This window comes from Thermobia domestica, chromosome 3 (genome assembly GCF_964235325.1).
Source record: "Thermobia domestica chromosome 3, izTheDome1.hap1.1, whole genome shotgun sequence".
Taxonomy (NCBI): domain Eukaryota; kingdom Metazoa; phylum Arthropoda; class Insecta; order Zygentoma; family Lepismatidae; genus Thermobia; species Thermobia domestica.
Window position 1 is genome coordinate 89,395,376 of NC_137456.1, and position 15,185 is coordinate 89,410,560.

Sequence of the window (15,185 nt, forward strand, 5' to 3'; positions counted from 1 at the left end):
CGAAACGTACGTATACTTGTGTACAAGCATATATAGCAAATATACAAATTGCACATTTTATTGCGTGGATGTTAAGTCGAAAACTAATGTCATACATATGTGTGATATTATTGTACATAATTAAATACTTTTTTTTTAAATACACATCTTAGCTATTTCTCGTGAGCTAGACTCGAGTTTGGAAGTTTACTGTTATGAAGTATATTTTCGCACTAAACCATCACATTTTTTTTTTTCTTTGGGGGTCTTGCTTTGTGGTTCATACTGCAATTTTTTTTTTTCCAAATGTACTTACTACTTGCTGACATCGACACGTGAAGATAGACTGAATTGAACGCTGATCCGAATGCGCATTGCTTGATTGTTGTAAATATTGTGTGTGAAGTTGTAAACATTAGTTTTATGTATATATGCCAAAAGTAATACCACGTTCCCAAGAGGAGATTGTTTAGCTTGGAGAGTTAAATGCTTGTTTCTACTCTTTCTCAGAAGATGATGTTATGGAGCAGAATGGTTCTGAGTTTGATAGTCGCATAACAGGCACCAAAGATACATATTTCAATACTAAATTCATAAATAATTCGAAACAAAAAAAAAAAAAGAAAAAGAAAGCGAAAAGAGACACAAAATAGGATTCAAACAACATCAGTAAAGAAAATGTGCTACCAGCCTTAGATGCTAAAGCAACAAATGAATATTGCATAAATGCACAAATAAAAATTACAATAATTGACCATCTTACACAATAATTCTGTAGAATAGCACAACATATCATCATACAAATAAAGAAAATTCATCATCATCGTAGTTTTCTGCCCTTACTGGCAGGTCACTTGCTGCAGCTGAGAAGCTTCCATGCTCCATGGTCCTCCGCTAACCTCTTCCTCTTCACGTATGATCTTTCTGTTTTTATATCATCCATTAATTGTAGTCTCCTTCGCCCCCTCCCTCTCTTTCCTGCCACCAAACCCTCTAGGACAGCGTTTCCCAACCTTTTTCAACTTGCGGCACACTCATAGATATTATTATTATTATTATTATTATTATTATTATTATTATTATTATTATTATTATTATTATTATTATTATTATTATTATTATTATTATTATTATTTGCAAATATTAAATACCATGGTATTTTTTTCTGTGATTACTGATCTTCTCACAGAGATGAAAGCTCGATCACTGTTTTCCCCTACGCTAATTCATTATGCTTATTTTTTATTCTGATTTTAAAATAGAAAACAATTTCAAGGAAATATAGGACTCAGATTTTTAAAAATACGCTTTCTTTTTCAAAAACTGTATCCAACCTTTCACTAAGAACGAACATCACTAAATAACGAACGAACGAACAAACAAATGTCTTGTACTTTTAACTTTGCTGTTTTAACCAAAACCGGTGCATATTATTACAATCACACAGCTTGCGATGCGTCGAAGTCAAAACACAGCTATTAAACAAAGTGTTGTTCTGTCATTCACGTGCGAATGAGTGTTCTACGAACGTTCACTTGACGCGTACCGTACAAGTGCTTCCATTTCTCGGTGTTAGTATGACTCTCAATTAAAGCGTAACATAGCAGCTAACCGTGGAAATGTATACGAGCCGAAATACTGTCTGCTGCACAGTAATAGATGTAGAATAATATATTACAATTGCAGTAGTTTTTTCCATGGTAGAAATTCATAGTAATGTGAAATACAAAAATATACGTTTTTTCCTGTCTTGCAATTTGGTTGCTATAGAATTAATAATTTTGTTTCGATTTCCTCGCGGCACACCAGCGGTCCATTCACGGCGCACCAGTGTGCCGCGGCACACTGGTTGGGAAACGCTGCTCTAGGACGTCTCTCATGATACAATTTCTTCTTAGGCAATGTCCCAACCAATTTCTCTTCCTCTTCCTAATAATATCTAAAAATGTTCTTTTCTTACCCACCATTTCTAACACCCTCTCGTTCGTTTTCCGCTCGACCCAACTAATTCTTTCCATTCTTCTCCACACCCACATTTCAAAGGCTTCCAGTCGTTTTAATCACTTTTACGTAATGTCCACGTTTGCGCCCCATACAGTACAACACTCTACACGAAGCATTTTCTCAAATCTTTATTCATGGTCCCACAGAACAGACTTTTCTTTCTCCTAAAGGCTTCTTTCGCCATTCCTATCCTTGCTTTTATTTTACGTTCGCACTTCATGCCATTACTAAGAATACTACCCAGATATCGAAAACTATTAACTTGTTCTATTTTCTCCCCTCCCACTTTTATATTTGACATAAAGAATATTTGGAACAAATAAAAGAAGAAGCTTTGAACCAATACAAATGATAGTATTAAATATTTAATTAAGCCGTAATTACAAATCTGCAGATCTTCGAATTCTGTCTTTAATCTACATGCTTGAGAGAACGCAGAAGAAAGAGGTTTTGGCCCTAAGATGTGACGCGGGAATGAGTTTCCATTCGGTGTAGAAACTTTATACTTTACACATGGGTGCTATATGTGTCCGATGGTATTTCTTTGGTGTTCTTCTCCACTGGTTGGCTGCTTTAGTTGATACTGCGGTAGGCAGGTGAATGCTTGTTGTCATATATATTGTAACCTAATGCGACGAGTTCTGTAATAGTTAAAAATTTTCCTGCAATCTATTTTATAACTCGCCTAACTTAAAAATAAAAACATACTCTAGAAGACCAGGCTACTGCATACCAAATATTGAATTAAACTAAAAATTAATATCAAACTAAGCATGTTTCTTGGTACTAGTTTAGATAATAACATGACTTTGTGCTTCTTTTAGTAGCAAAATCTGTATATATATATATATTTGAGTTAAAAGATAAATTGATAAAGATGGACATTTTTTAGATTCACCCTTTTTTTGCACATGCACTGAGTTCAATCAGGAGAAGAAGATTCAAAAGAAAGTCTAGTGTACTGTACGAAGCATTGGGAATTTCATATTTCACTTTGTACAATATACATATTATTTGATTGTCTTAAATCCTTAGAGCTTTTGCTTCAAATGATTCATCATATACATTTCACAGAGATCTCTTAATTATCAGTTCTGCTATTTTTTAAATGTTTCTGAATCAGGAGGTGAATATAACCTTATTTTAACCTTTAAGCTGAAATACTAAATCCTCTGAAGCTTTGTACTTATGTTACAAGGAAAAATAACTTGGCCCTAAATATAGGTTCGTCTATGATATCTATAATTAATATTTTATATTCTTTGTACCAAATGAGTAACTCTTCTAACTTTTCAATACTAATATGTATTACATATTCTGTAAATAAGGAAATTGAACTCTAAACAGTAATTGTAATGAAGACTCCAATAATATGCTGAAGAATGATTATTGTCTATAAAATTTGCATTATCGCGTGCATGTAACAGTTTGCGACGTCTGCAGTATTCTGCGAGCTGTCTTTAATTTTAATGCATTAATGCTTGGAGCACAGCAACTCACACCCAGTCATCCTTTTGCAAATGAAAGAGCACAATCACCTTTTCACATTTTTTTTTTCTGTCAAAAATTGTAGAATGACAAATGAATCATGGCTGAACTCTCCATTAGGAAATTATTGCAGAAGTTTACATGAAATTTAGCATGAACAACTGCCAAATGTAAGAAAAGTTATTTTGACTGAATAGCAGAAAAGCTTCATCGTTATAAGAATTCGGAGCTAAGAAAATTTTTACATTTCTCTTATAAAGGGAACAATAATATTTAAATTGAATATTATGTTACACTTAAACGTATTTAAATGTTGCATATTCGTTATCACTTTATGCAGTGTATAAAATTTTGCTTTTTAACTTCAATATTTGTAATGTTGACAGGAATCAGTGAATATCTTCTTGCTCCTATTTTAAATAATTCTAAATCATCCAGTCATGTATATTTTGTTAAAATCTTGTTTTGTGAACTTTTGCAACATTTCTGAGAGTTCAGTTGCTGTGATTTACTTGTCTCGCACTTTGGTATGCAAAAGGACGGAAATTGTAGCAATGGATTTTGTTTCAATATGAAACTACAGGGTGAGCTGGTGGAGTTGCATCGATCTAACTTGGAATTGTTGACCAAGTTGTGTGCCCAAATCGCTGCATTTGCCTACGAAGATCTGCAGACGGACTATGGGATGAAAGAAGAGGAGGTAAGCGTTATCCACCGAACTCTTTCATAAGTTTCTGTTTGTCTTGGTCTTCCGTCTCTTTTTGTGAGTTATTTTTGAGTTGTTTCTCCTTATTCACACTGATGTAGAAAATTATTTTTCGTATTAAGTACTATTGCACGAATTTTTCTTTTCTTTTTCGTTGTTGTAGTTGTTGTAGAAACCTGTGTGTTATGTGTTGTAGATTTTATATTATTCTTTTCTGTTGAAAATTTCCTGTGTGATTTTCAATGGATTAATTGGTGTTACTAACCTTCCGTTTTAAGGGAAAAAAAAGCGTTCTCTTATTTTTTTAGTTATCATAATTAAGGGAAAGATGTGGCAAATAAAAATTAAGAAACAAATGACAACAAATCGCATACTTATTTTTACAAGGAAGTTTAGCCTTTAAACAATGTTAGTATTAAGCACTTTTATACTAAAACTAAACGTAACATATGTATATATGTGCTACTTACAAATATTCTTAAAGCACACTTTAGTAAAACATTATAATAATTGCAATATATAAACGGCGTTTTGAGAATCTCATTGTCAAAAGTTAGAAGAAATTTAAGAAAGAAATCAGGGAAAAATGATAGTAGTGGTGTAAGACACAAATGCTAAGAATATTGTTTTGTCTATCAAATATATTTGTAACCTATTTGTACCCCCAAATATTATACCTATTCTCCATTAAAATATTTCATATATAGAGTTTTATTTTTATCATTTGGAAGATTGTGTTATTGTAAATGGTTTTTGAAGTACGATGTCTTCATTGGATTAAGAAAAATTGGTAAAATAACTAACTAAATTTGGGTATGTTTCTTCTGCTAATGCTCCTAAAGGTTACTACTGACATACATTTGAATTTTCACGATGTTTTGAGTCCTCCTAGTGATTTGGTTTTGGTAAAGTACAGGGTTTTCATAAAGTCTGGACGAATTTAATTCGCTTATAATTTACATAAAAATGCTCATATTGAAATCAAATAAAGTGCAAACGGTAGCGGAAGGATTAAATTTTTACCTGCAATCTGCACCAGCTCAGTTCATTCACCGCCACACCTCCAACTGTGGGCGCCATTTACGTCCACACATTACGGGCTGTTGATGATGCTTTCCCTTACCCTCCTCACTGTTGCAGACGGTGTTGGCGGCCTCCCACTTCGAGGACGGTCCAGGACGATTCCTGTCTCCAAGAACTTAGCATGCCACTTTCGGATTGCACTCTCAGTCGGTGCCGGCTTTTTGAACTCTTTGGTGAACTTTCGACACACCAGAATTGGTGATTTTAGCTCTGCGTACCACAGAACACATTGCGCTTTCTCTTTCACCGACGCCATCTTTGATACAGTAAAAAGAATAGTCTTCCCAGAGGAGTTTTTCATTTATTTATTTCTTTAAAAGACACACACACGCCAATACAGCTTACAACTTACTTTTAACAGTCAACATTGAAACAACAATGAAAACAACAATGGATGGAATTTGGTAAGAAACTGACCCTTGCCCTCCTTCTCCCTCTCTCAACGTGTTCAGAGTTGCCGCTTATCTAACAGTGTTGCCAACTAAAAATTTAATCCTTCCGCTACCGTTTGCACTTTATTTGATTTCATTATGAGCATTTTTATGAAATTATAAGCAAATTAAATCCGTCCAGACTTTATGAAAACCCTGTATATAATTATTTGTTCTTCAAGATTGAGAATTATCTTTAGGTATCTATTGACAAGTCATCCATTAAAAAAAAAAAAAAAAAAAAAAAACCCTACAGTGCAAAGAAACGAAGAATACTAGCTGCAACTTGTCCATTTTACTAGACCGAGATCTCACTTCTTAATAGATTGCCAAACATCCAAACTCTTCCTGCTTTTCTCTTTCATATCAGGTAAATGGTAAGACTAGCACTTAAAAAACTGAGGCCACTGTCTTCCCCATGTTATGTCGTAAGGTGCAAGATACCAACAAAAGAAACATAATGTGAGGTCTAGTCCAGTGATATTTTGATATTATGACATGTCGAACAACCTCAAGTTTTTTCACCTTTCTACACATGAATTTACACTAATAATAATAAATAGAAATGTCCTCTGCTACCTGTATCATCTATAAAAGCACTGTGGCAGAATTGGAACAGTCCTAATAAATTGACGAAAAATAAGTATTTCTTGATGTCGGTCGTGTGGTAAGAAACTTCTTTAGAGGAGAACTCCTTCACTGCGCTTACTAGACACGACCGTTAGATCGTTGCACGGATTTTGCTCTTCGTTGAATTTCCCTGTCATGGCTTTTCCCCTTAGTTATTTTATACTCGTGATCTTTGTCTTAAGTCATGAGTTAGTCTAAAGATGAAGAAATCTTTGGCTTTGTGTGAACCGCTAACTGAAACAACAAAACCATTAAAAAAAATTAAAAAAAAAAAAAACTTGAAACAGTTTTCAAAATTGCTTTTCGTTAATCTTCAACAAGCACCACTCCATAACTTAATCGAAAAAAAATCATGTGTATGAGAAACAGGCATATATTTAAGATATAATGTTTGAAATTAAAGAAAAATAACTTTTATTGCTGCTGTTCTTTATACGTAGTTGCTTGAATTGTATACCATCTTAATGTTTCGTTCATTTTTTTAAAGTAGCTTTATTTTGCAATTTATTTTCAATATTCGAATATTGTTAAATATATGGTCGGTGCGTTAAACGGAATATAGTTGGAGTATAACCAGAAATTTAATTTGGTTTTTGTCTTTCTGTTCGTGTTCGAGTTATTTTATTGCAGTTTATTACTAATCTTTCAGAAGGTTTCATTCCAGCTTCAGTTATTATATTCTTCTGCTTATGCGTGATAAGTGCTTCTATTAGCATTTATATAATTTTAATCTATGTGAAATTCGTTGATATTTCGAGTCGGATCTGAAACAAAAAATCCCTAAATTTGCCCTTAATAGGCAAGCATAACTGCATCTGAAATGAACGATTTTTGTGTCAAATCCCTCACGTTGGTAAGTTGCTGGATGGTTACTATCATAACCTTAATTACAAGTATATCGATATCTTACTAGGAAAGAAAGAAGTTACATTTTAACTGTGAGTAACTATTGGCAATTAGTTATTGGAGATTAAATTATCCCGAAATTTGCATTTCCATCATTAATGTTCTTTAGTGCTGTAAGAAAGATATGGAGACTATAAGGTAACAGCTACCTTATTTACAGTCCTTTATTGCGTACGATCGTGCAATATCTTACTAGCAATTTATGTTTACTTTGGAATTTGTAGCTTATATTCACAAATAACTTATTTATATGTTACTCCAGTAGTTTAATTTTAAACCGTAACCTATTACATTAAATCGCCTTCTTCCCCCTCCCACCCCCTTTCCATTGATTGCAATGGACCTGCAGTCACGGCCTGCAGCAATTCCTGTTTGTCTTGAGAAATATTTTCTTTGACCAGGCTTGATATGTCTCGATGATGCCTTAGGATATTTTTTTGCGAAGGTACTTCTGACACCGTTTCGTGTGTTTCCACATGTGATAAACCATTCCTTGCAGACACATTTGGACAGTCAGTTTTGGTACACCAACAGATCGGGCAGTTTCATTTACTACACATTAATTGTCATTCTGTCACATCTTTAGATCGATCCATCTTGACGAGCTGTTTCCTTATAATCAATTGACACATTCACCCCAATTAACACCAATGGTCAAGGAAGATCTATCATTTGAAATTTTGTTATAATTTATTTAATTAAAAATTAGATTATATTTAATTTAATTTAATTTATATGCTTTTGTAGTGGGCCATTTATTGACGTGTTAAATTATCTAGAATAACAACGAATGTGTTGGGAAATAGGGAGATCAGAAAGGAAACGCAATGTTTTTCTTCTTATGTTAATTAAATTAACTTAATATATTCCTTTTTTTTTTCCCCGTTTAGAGCGATACGTCCCTTCCATCGCAGGAAATGCAGGTAATGAAGAATTCGTTGTTGGAGGCGTCAGAGACGATTCAAAAGCGAACGGCAGAAATTGAGACTCTAAAACGAAAGCTTAGTGTATCTCTGATGGAGCTGAGTAATTCTGAAAAAGAGCTGTCCAAATTGAAGCAGCGGAAAGCGGCTGAGGCAGAAACAAGAAAGGATTGGGAAGGAAGGATTCATTCACTGGAGAAACAGGTGATTACTTTCAATTGTTAATTAGAAGTAATAAGATACTTTTCAGGAATAAACAATATTCAAATAAACGAAGAAGAAAGATCAAACGTTATATAATGTAAGGTGACCAGATCTCCGCATTTGCTAGAAAAATTCCCGAAGACATTTTGTCCGCTAATCTCTCAATCTTCTCATATTTCTTGTAATTTCTTGAATTTCTTCAGCCATGAAGCGTTCGAGTCTGAGAATTCGCCCAACTTTTACATAATTATTGTTTACGATTTTTGAGAAACAAACTAGTTAGTTAAATTACCTTACAAATTAAATTAAATTAGGGAATATTGAAATAGTTTCTGAAAATAATACTATATTGTTTATTATTATTATTATTATTATTATTATTATTATTATTATTATTATTATTATTATTATTATTATTATTATTATTATTATTATTATTATTATTTTATTATTATTATTAGAAAGCGGATTTTAAAGTGCAGCACCTTTTCTAAAAGTGAAGTTGTTATAACAACTTAAATTCAAAATATGTATTTCCGGGCATAAAATGAACTGAAATGAACGCACTTTGTTGTAGAGACCTGCACGAGCCGAATTTTTCGGCCCGAGCCCAATCCAGCCCGAATGTACGTAGGCCCGGCCCAGCCCGGGCCCGAAAAGTTTTGGAGATTTTCGGCCCGAGCGCGGCCCGGCCCGATAAGTTTTTAAAAATTCTTGGCCCAAGCCCGGCAAATTTTCGAAGTTTCATTTTGTATCATTTTTCACGGGCACACTTCTTCAACGTTTGCCTTTATTCTAATTATCGTTTAACGAATGTCAATAATTATTAAAGAATTGCAATTAATCGGCCCCAGCCCGGCCCGACCTGAAGAGAAATCAGAGTCGGCCCGCCCAAGCCCGGCCCGGCCTGAAGAAATGATAGAGTCGGGCCGGGCCGGGCCGGGCTTCGGGCCAGGCCCGGCCCATGCAGGTCTCTACTTTGTTGCACCTTTTTAGTGAATGTTACACCTTTTTTTTTTTTTTTTTGCTATTCATAAACTTTTTCTTTTTTTTTTTTTTACTTCTTTTGACCTTCAGCACCTTTATTGTCCCTTTTTTCTCTCTTTTTTAAAAAATTTGGACAGAACAATATGTTTTATTTTCAATCTAATTTACACATAACATTCCATAAATTTAGACACAATCTTGACGGATTTGCTAGGGATAAATTTGAACTGAACTTGCGAAACAATCTTGACATAGAAACCTTTTCAATGTCAACTGAACTTCCTGTCCATTTGCTTACAAGATATGTACCACTGGTTTCCTTTGATGTCGAGCGAAGTTTCTCCACATACAAGGATCTTCTGAACCCCAAGCGACAGAAACCAAGATTCGAAAACATAGAAATGTTGTGCATAATCAAGTATAACCAGTTTCTGAAAACCCAGTAGTATGTAACGGTTTCTCAAGTCACAATATTGCTAAATTATAGTTTTCTTTTTTAAAACACCGAGTTGGTTTTAACCACAATTTTATTACAAGAATGTTGAATGTTGTACAATTTTGGGATTAAATAAAACAATTTTGCAATTTATGTGCTTTGAAGCCAAGATTTTAACAATATTTGCTTTTGTAATGAATAAAGAATGTTCATGTAACTATATACTATAGTACTTAATAAAGATATCCTATTAGCACATTTTTTGCACCTTTTTGAATGATTTTTCAGCCCCTTTTATTTCCGTTTTGCTACCGCATTTTTGCACCTTAAAATCCGGTCTCTAATTATTATTATTATTATTATTATTATTATTATTATTATTATTATTATTATTATTATTATTATTATTATTATTATTATTATTATTATTATTATTATTATTATTATTATTTTGAGACGACGGGATTACATTATCTTCGTCAACTCCAAGACAGTCTTTCAGAGTCCACCAGAAAACAACGGCTGACTGAATAGTCCAAGATAGTACACGTCTGGGTTATATGTCTACTCAATGAAGCACTGTAGTACTTTTATCACTACATTTGTAGCAATAGTCTGATGTCCTTAACATAAGGACTAAAGAATCGTAACAGTTTCCGATAACAAATTGTCCCTCTCAGGTGTGCTGATATTTATATTGTCTGTTGTGTTGACCTTTCACCCATAATACTTCCCGTGAATTTCAAACTATTTTCAATGTAGTGAAAGAATCGAAAAACATTTATTCTACTGTTATATATGGACTTATTCAAACGTGTTTGGCTTTGAATTAGATTATACCTTACGAAAGTCTAGGTTCAAGGATTGTGTGTTTCAAAAACCAGCTCCGCCAAATTAAAAGATGTTACGTAAAAGTATGGTTATTTAAAATTTCCAAAACAATTTTACAACACCATATCTTTGCACTGTTCTGTCAAGATTTATGAGCTTAGATTTTCCTAGAATACGCTATAATAAGGTTCGATCATGTTTATAGGTCTATCCAGAACGTGTTGAAATTTCCTCTTCGCCCAAATGTACTATATTTCAGTTGAAAAGGTAAGTTCCGTCCGATCGAACCAAATCTATTTTTCTTGAAAAAACCTGCTAAACCATTTCATTTAAATAGCTTCAGTCGTATAATACTTTCAAAGTGAATAATTGTAGCTAACGAAATATTCCGCGCATAAATACTTTATAAGATTCTCATTTAGTTATTTCCCAAGTAGCTTCAGTTGGATTTTGTGACGAATGATCAGTTTTCCGGATAAACTTACATATATTGAATTCTATCTTTCCTGACGATGGCTGATATTCCAAGCCGTACAAATTGTAATGTACTTAAATGAAATATATTAACTCGTAAAGGGAATATTATCCTCTGAAATTTACTAGAATTGCTCTGAAATTCTGAAGTTATTGATAATAGTACGTAAGGGGAAAGTGTATACTTCCTTCGTGATTTATGCTCTGTACCTTTATTTTTGTCTTTAATGAGGAAATTAGTCATTTTTGTCAAGTTACTACAATGGAGTATTTTGTAGTATTATATGCCAAGTGTTTTCCGATTACTCTTCCATGATTGGGTGAATGTGTTATTGATTCTGTGTTTACTTATTGTAGAGAAGGATTATAATATTGATAAGAGGAACTAAATTGTTTACACTTTTTTTTTTTTTAATTTCATGATAACGAAAAAGTAAAGTTGTAGAAAATATACATATCTTTAATTCTCTTCAATAAAACAAATTTGTATTGTTTCTCAGGTGCAATCTTTGTTAAAACAGTTGGAACAAAAAGAAAGTGAATTGAAACAAAAAGCGAAGGAATTGAATGAAATGGAAGCATTAAAGAAAAGGTAAGATATTATTAAGATTCAGAAGTTCTTTAAATACGTAATGTGATAAAAATTGTCAACAAACCGTCTTTAATGTCATACTTTTCTTGTGTTTCTTCTTCTTCTAAAGCCTTTTCCCAGTTAGCTGGGGTCGGCTTTACGGGTTACTGTTCTCCACCTTTCTTTATCTTGTGCCATATTCACTGAAACACCACACTTTCCTTCACACAATCAACCCACTGCTTTTTTGGTTGGCTTCGCGCTCGTGTCCCATTCAGTTCTATAGCATCTACTTAGTGAACTGTATATTCCAAAGGTCTTCCTACATGCTCAAACCATCAAGTCTACTTAATTGCAGTTTTTCCTCTTGAAGTTCCATTTAACTGTAAAGCTTTCTGTTATTCTCCATGCGCTTTTCACTTCTATTCTCTGTACTTTTCCATTAGCATCCAAGTGCATATATTGTATCCATTATTGAACGCCCAGGCATGAAATCAAATTGGTTTTCTGTTACTTCGGTCTCTTCCCTTAATTTTTGCCTCTATTACTTTCTCCCAGAGCTCCATTGCATGGCTTATGAATTTTACTCCGTATAATTGCCACATTCTTTCACTTTTTTTTTAAACATTTTCTAAAGTTCAATACCCTAATAAAAAGTCAGTCTTTCCTTATCTAAACTTTTCCATGCTTCGATAGGATATTATCTGGTCTTGGAGCTTTACTATCCTTCATCTTTTTCATAGTATTTTCTACTCGTACCAAAGTTACAGACCAAACAAGTCCCTGTTTCATGGGCAGATTTTCTCGAGCTTGAAGAGTTTCTGAAAATACTCCTTCCACTGCTTCTTTATCGTTTCCTCACTTGTCAAGACTTCTTTATTTTCATCCTTAATGCAGCACACATGTAAAATCTCTCTTATTTTGCCACTTTCTTATCTTTGAAAACTTATAAATCATCTTTCCTTCCTCTTTTGTTTCAAATTTGTTGTACGACTCATCGTAAACCTTGCCTTTTGCTACACTGACTGCCTTCTTGGCGTTTCTCTTAGATTTGTGTCTTGTTGATTTCCAGAGTCCTACAGCGTTTTATATCGTAATTTTTCCTCCTTCATAGCTACTTATATTTTTTCGTTTCTCCATCACATTTCTTTAACAATGAAGCTTGTTTCTTTTATTTCTCCCTAAATTTTTTCTCCTGCTTCCCTGAATGTGGTTAATACTCAGGTCTACTCCTCTTCTTCTTGAATCTTTACTTCCCTTATTTATAGTACTTGGTGATGTGGTCAGTTCGTCTCGTATCTTCTGGATTTGTCCCATCCAGTTTCCACCACTTTGTTCCTACAGTAACCTTTTGCCATCTCCATCCTATGTTTTCCCCAGGAACGGCTTTGTAATGTAGTCACAAAATCACATGTCTTCGAAATTAATACAAAAAATAATAATTAATAAAAATAATATTTATAAACATTTATTCCTGTGTAGGAATGAGGGCGACTGTACAAAAAATTTTATTTTAATATGGAGTCTGCAATCCTGATTGACGCCTATGAGCGATTTGACAACAAGGGTTCTGAGAACAGCTCTTGAAGTGGCTGCTCTTCTGTACAGGTTTGCTATGCTTTTAACATGACTGAAAAAAAGTTTTCTACCTACCTCCTTGCGGCCAACGGGCGAGCGAGAAGAGGAGGTGGGCGAAAGGATAGAGCCCGTTGGCCCTGTACCTTTTTGCGCGCTCCACACAATAAAGTGGGCTTAGGAGGAAAGACACCTTCTAGTCGTGGGAGAAAGAAGGACTCATCGTTTTGGGGGACACGGTGAGTCAGTGGTAGAGCTCTGATGCGTGAGGTCCCTGGTTCGATCCACTGCCAAGTAATTTTGTGGTGGACATCGTGACCGTGGGTTTTCTCGAAATACTCTCGTTTCTTCCCACATTCTCATTTCACTAATTTTTACATCACCAATTACTTGCGTTATTCATACGTTCCTCATAGCCTAAAGGGCATAATCGTGGGACGTTAAACTGAGAGATTTTCTAATTGCACTGTTAATAATTATGTATGTTAACGGGTATGTAAGTAAATGGTTTTCACAGAATCAATTGTGAAATTCGAAATAAATAAATCGGAAATTAAATGAAATCTGAGTTTTACGTCCCACGGTTATGCCGGATAGGCTAAAGGAGACGGTGATGATGAGAAATGAATGATATGGTGGAATGAAGAAAGTGGGAGGAAACGGAAGAGCCCCGAAAAAGCCCACAAGCACGGTGTTTGTCCACCACAAAGTCCACACGGCGTGAGCTGGGTTAAATAAATCTGAGTAATGTTGGCAACATCAATCATTTTCCACTTCTTGAATAACTTGAATTCTTTGCGTTGAGTAAAGTACTTAAAATTAAGTTAAATAATCACGTATTACACGTACCAAATACATGATTATGCAATGTCAAATTCGTTATTATTTTTCCTGTAATATTTGTACCTCATATAAGAATTTAAAGAATACCTACAAAATAAAATAATCACTAGAGAACCCAAAGGCGGGGATTGATTTCGTAGGGCAGAAGTGCAAGGCCGGTTTCACCTCCGTTGTCGATGTGACTTCCCTTTTTTAGAACTCTGGAGCCGCCACTAGTTTTTCATATGTAGATATCAGCTACCAAGAGGTGGTGTTGCTTCGTTAGACTCCCATCTGGTATTATTTTGCAGTCCTTAACATCTTGTAGGTTCTCTCTCTCCATACTTTATTATATATATATATATTACTAAAGTCTGTAAATTATTTTTGTCTATTTTTAAAATATAGAACAAAACAGTCTTCGTGATCAAATTGCGAACTGTAGTCTTGAAGTATAACACTTTGTTAAACTTATTCAGGTTTTGACAGCTGTTTTACTGTACATTCAAACAAGAAATTGATAAAGCAAGAATAGAATCACAAATAATTTAATATATATATTATTCATTCAGGGATTTCTGTATTTCAATATTTGTAATAAGAATTTAGTTTCTTTTTTCCTTCTGATATGTAATTCGGTCATTTTAACTTTATCTATGTGCTATTTTTAAGTTCTGGAAAATAAGGTGAGAGCTTATTTTGTATCAAACAACTATAAATAAATAAATAAACAAAGACATTGTAGTATGAATTTTTTATTCGCACCAGGGTTTGCCCAAGTGGGCCCAGCCCGAAAAAACCCGGTGGGTTTTTTCGGGTTGGACCCACCTGAAAAAACCCATCTTAAAACCCACCTGGGTTTTTGACTTTTTTTGTTAGTATATTATTGGTACAACTAAGGTGATCACGTTGAAAGTTATTTTTATCAGATTTTAAAATTTCTTTGGGCGAATTATATGCTTTCATGTTAAGATAGACAACAATATTCAACATAACACCTTTATAAAGCTCTAAATGCACTGAATGAATGAATAAATAAATAAATAAATAACCTCACCTTAGCTTGAGATAATTGTAGAACAAATTAATGTGCGGATTAAGCTTATAGCCTATTTGAAGTAAAGTAAGCGATTGT

At 33.9% G+C, this 15,185-nt stretch overlaps 1 protein-coding gene across 4 annotated transcripts in view; it reads left to right on the forward strand.

The window, feature by feature from the left end:
* osp (myosin phosphatase Rho interacting protein outspread) overlaps positions 1-15,185 on the forward strand; it is a 255,383-nt gene that overhangs the window by 200,833 nt on the left and 39,365 nt on the right. For 3 of the 4 annotated variants that reach the window (XM_081751269.1, XM_081751270.1, XM_081751272.1), the window contains exons 15-17: positions 4,055-4,171; positions 8,118-8,354; positions 11,583-11,674. In XM_081751269.1, coding sequence (XP_081607395.1) covers positions 4,055-4,171; positions 8,118-8,354; positions 11,583-11,674 — 446 coding nt within the window. The remainder of the gene's footprint in view (positions 1-4,054; positions 4,172-8,117; positions 8,355-11,582; positions 11,675-15,185) is intronic. The other variant, XM_081751271.1, reaches the window with a different exon arrangement.